Source organism: Plectropomus leopardus, unplaced genomic scaffold (assembly GCF_008729295.1).
Source record: "Plectropomus leopardus isolate mb unplaced genomic scaffold, YSFRI_Pleo_2.0 unplaced_scaffold20955, whole genome shotgun sequence".
NCBI lineage: Eukaryota > Metazoa > Chordata > Actinopteri > Perciformes > Serranidae > Plectropomus > Plectropomus leopardus.
Window position 1 is genome coordinate 1 of NW_024622667.1, and position 2,253 is coordinate 2,253.

Here is a 2,253-nt window from a genome sequence, read left to right on the forward strand (position 1 = left end):
TACTCCACCAAAGTCACAGTAAAAAGAGTTCAAGTCTGTGTTTGTCTGTGTTGGATATGTTCTGCTGTCTGTCACAGTCTGATGTTGATGGATAACCTGGAGCAACCCGGCAGGTTTAATTCCTGCTCTGGAGAGTGTGTGGTTGTCATCAACTACATCGCTGGTTTTGTAGATCTGTTTTTGTCTTTTCTCGGTCCTGTCGCTGTCATAATAGTTCTGTATCTGAGAGTATTTGTGGTGGCTGTGTCTCAGGCTCGTGCCGTACGCTCTCATGTTGCAGCTGTCACTCTTCAGTGTTCAGTGAAAGTAACTGCTAAAAAATCTGAGATGAAAGCAGCCAGGACTCTCGGTGTTGTTATTGTTGTGTTTCTAATATGTGTGTGTCCATATTTTTGTGTTGCACTAACAGGACAGGACACCTTACTCAATGCTTCATCTGCTGCCTTTGTGATCTGTTTGTTCTACTTTAACTCCTGCCTGAATCCTGTCATCTATGCCTTTTTTTACCCCTGGTTTAGAAAATCTATCAAGCTCATTGTCACACTGAAGGTACTGCAGCCCGGCTCCCGTGAGGCCAACATGCTGTAGAGAGACTGTGCGTGATGCCTAAAATGAGACTCTTGTGTGGTCAGAAAAGTGTACTTGGTCATGATGATGAATAATTAAATAGCAGATGTGAAAATCTGGGTAAAGTGTCTTTTGTATAAAAACTTTTACATGCATATCATATAATACAAAACAATACAATGCAATACACTATAATATTTTTTTAATATTGAATTACTGTTTTATTTTTTTGCATTGTAGCCAGCTTGAAAACTACTACTACTTCTCTAGAAATTTTATCAAACTATCATGTGAGATACTGAAGCCTGTAACGCAAACATAGTGTACAGTCAGTCAGGCAGTCAGTCAAATTTAAAGATCCTTGGATGATGAAAAAAAATGTTGGTGGCATTTTTTGATCCCAATAGGTGTTTAGTTACATTGCATGATGGGGCAGCTGAAGACCTTGAAGGGGTAATGAAAGAGCAAATCTTGTTAGCCTTTTTAGGAAAAGGAAACTGTAAACATCCTTTCAAGGGGCATGTCACAGATTTTAAAAATCTAAAGTCTGAATCAAATTATCTTCAGTGCTGCCACCACCAAAGACTGGCGTTCTTAGCACTTTGTAGAAAAGTGAGATTACCACCATCAAGGGGTTAACCTTAAGTTTATATATAAATTAGTCATAAGACCAAGAAGCTCTTGCAAAACATAACAAACGAGTAGTCCTTTTTGTTCTTGTTTCTGTTGCATGCACATTACAAAAGGCAACAATAGGCATGCACAAATTTAGGAAATCTGCACTTTAGAAGTACTTTTTGAAAAATAATAGTTTTAGTGATCTAAATCTCAGTTCGCTTGTAGAAAAAGTATCAGTTTTCAGAAATATCTAAATGGCCAGACAAGGCCTACATTGGCAAGTGTCCATGGGAAAATAACATGTTTTTTTGCATTTAGTGGTTCTTAGACTATGTGTCCCTTACAATCACGTTCAGGCCTCGAGAATATGATTGTAATGTCAGCAGTAGTGACTCAAAGAAGAAGAGGATGATTCAGTTGAGTTTATCCGGTGCCTCAGTTTATCCAGTTTCAAAACACACAGAGATAGTGAACATTTGCTGTGTTATCAACTGCCATGAGTGCTCTCACGACAGTGCACAACAACATGATGTCAGTGCACAACAACAGTAAGCACATTTACATGCCACAACCTTTGCTTTTGGTTTTACTTGGGACAGGAAATGTTAATGCCTGGATGAAAGTCATGTTTTGTTTGACCCATCCACATTCCTTCCCTCATGCTTTGGCTGACTTTCTTTCTCTTTATAGTATCTCCGTTACTCACAGTGTCAAGTGCTGCCACAAGTGAAAGCGAGACAAAGCGTTGGAATTTGACACCATGGGAAGCAGAATGGGCTATTATGGCAATGGTTCTGTATTAGTTCCTTGTGCAAGAGGTCTTTAACCTGTGGAGGGACTTCTCATGCAAAATTTTTTCTCGATTCATGAAACGATTGTGAAATGGAATATAGAAATGATCAGGTCTCAGACTGAAAACCAATTATGTACTTTTCGCTTCAGTCACTGCTTGTGTCTTCTGTTTTGATGAGTGATGCTACAAATAATGCTAAGTATGTTGCTCTACTATCTTTCCAGGCAGCTTCACAGCCCCACCAACCTGCTCCTGCTCTCTCTGGCTGTCTCAGA

The 2,253-nt window shown here is 39.4% G+C and overlaps 1 protein-coding gene across 1 annotated transcript; it reads left to right on the forward strand.

Annotated features, from left to right (window-relative positions):
* Positions 1-3: 3 nt before the first annotated feature.
* Positions 4-588, forward strand: LOC121965631 (trace amine-associated receptor 8a-like; the record flags this gene model as incomplete). The annotated part of the gene is made up of 1 exon (XM_042515764.1): positions 4-588. A coding segment is annotated over one exon (585 nt), but the record flags the coding sequence as incomplete, so codon positions are not given.
* Between the last annotated feature and the right edge of the window lie 1,665 nt (positions 589-2,253).